General features: G+C 33.9%; 1 protein-coding gene across 1 annotated transcript; it reads right to left on the reverse strand.

Annotated features, from left to right (window-relative positions):
- Positions 1-267: 267 nt before the first annotated feature.
- On the reverse strand, positions 268-879 carry LOC108769990 (uncharacterized). Its single transcript, XM_018521262.1, has 2 exons — positions 751-879; positions 268-662 (listed from the first exon to the last, which is right to left on the reverse strand). Exons 1-2 carry the CDS (start codon positions 851-853, stop codon positions 445-447), a joined length of 321 nt encoding a protein of 106 aa, XP_018376764.1. The 5' UTR covers positions 854-879; the 3' UTR covers positions 268-444.
- Between the last annotated feature and the right edge of the window lie 10 nt (positions 880-889).

Here is an 889-nt window from a genome sequence, read left to right on the forward strand (position 1 = left end):
TTAATCGATGTTTCGTTATTTTAATGCGACTAAAGCAGTAATGTGCATAATTTGTGCAATTATCTTACTTATAACATTATTTTGAATACTTAAAAATACTGAATTATAAGAGTGAGATATATTTTGTTACCAAAATTCCATTGCGTTCCGGCTACATGGGACGGGTAGAGAAACTTCTTACGGAACGGAATGGTATGTTCACCTCAGATGGTTGAATGTGAAATTAAAACAAATATTCAGAAACCTTTTTTTTGGAGATTACAACGATGGACGAAGAAGTAGTGTTAACTGTGATGTTAAAATTATTGCGAAATGCAAGAAATATGCCAAGTTGGCGTGCTATTCTGATATTTAAGAGAGTACGAAAATTATATTTCGCTTATAATATTTTATTACAAAATAAAAAATATACAAGAAAACGAAAATTTTGGGTACGGCCAATGTTTACACAAAGAATGAGACTTCTTCAAGGCGCAAGTGACAATTTAGTCGTTTTATAACGGGGGTACGCTTCTGTGCCAGCAACTTAAAATTCCAAAGAGCTGGCCTCCGCTCTACAGCATCAATTAGGATCTCGTCCTTGGTGTCAACTGATATAGTACATTCGTTACTCTCCGATGGTGGAACATCAATCTGCATATTTTCATTTGTATCCTTGATTCCTGTTTATATATAAGTAAATATACTTACTGAATATGTCGAATATTTGCAAATAAATCATAAGAAAAATGTTCTCACAAATAAACATACTTATTGTAGCACGTCCTGTCTTGTCAATAGAGAGGACATGAATATTTTCGTCATAGTTTTTAAAACATTGATGAGCTTGAATCTCTGCACAAGACCCGAACATGAGCCAGCCACAGTAACCACATTTTACTGCCTGAAA

Source organism: Trachymyrmex cornetzi, unplaced genomic scaffold (assembly GCF_001594075.2).
Source record: "Trachymyrmex cornetzi isolate Tcor2-1 unplaced genomic scaffold, Tcor1.1 scaffold979, whole genome shotgun sequence".
NCBI classification, from domain to species: domain Eukaryota; kingdom Metazoa; phylum Arthropoda; class Insecta; order Hymenoptera; family Formicidae; genus Trachymyrmex; species Trachymyrmex cornetzi.

What these genes read in the sequence shown, in the direction of transcription:
- LOC108769990 (XM_018521262.1), bottom strand. Translation starts at nt 853, where the DNA reads ATGTTCGGGTCTTGTGCAGAGATTCAAGCTCATCAATGTTTTAAAAAC. An exon ending in GACAGGACGTGCTACAATAA is followed by an intron (nt 663 to 750) that starts GTATGTTTATTT and finishes ATATATAAACAG; the next exon opens with GAATCAAGGATACAAATGAA.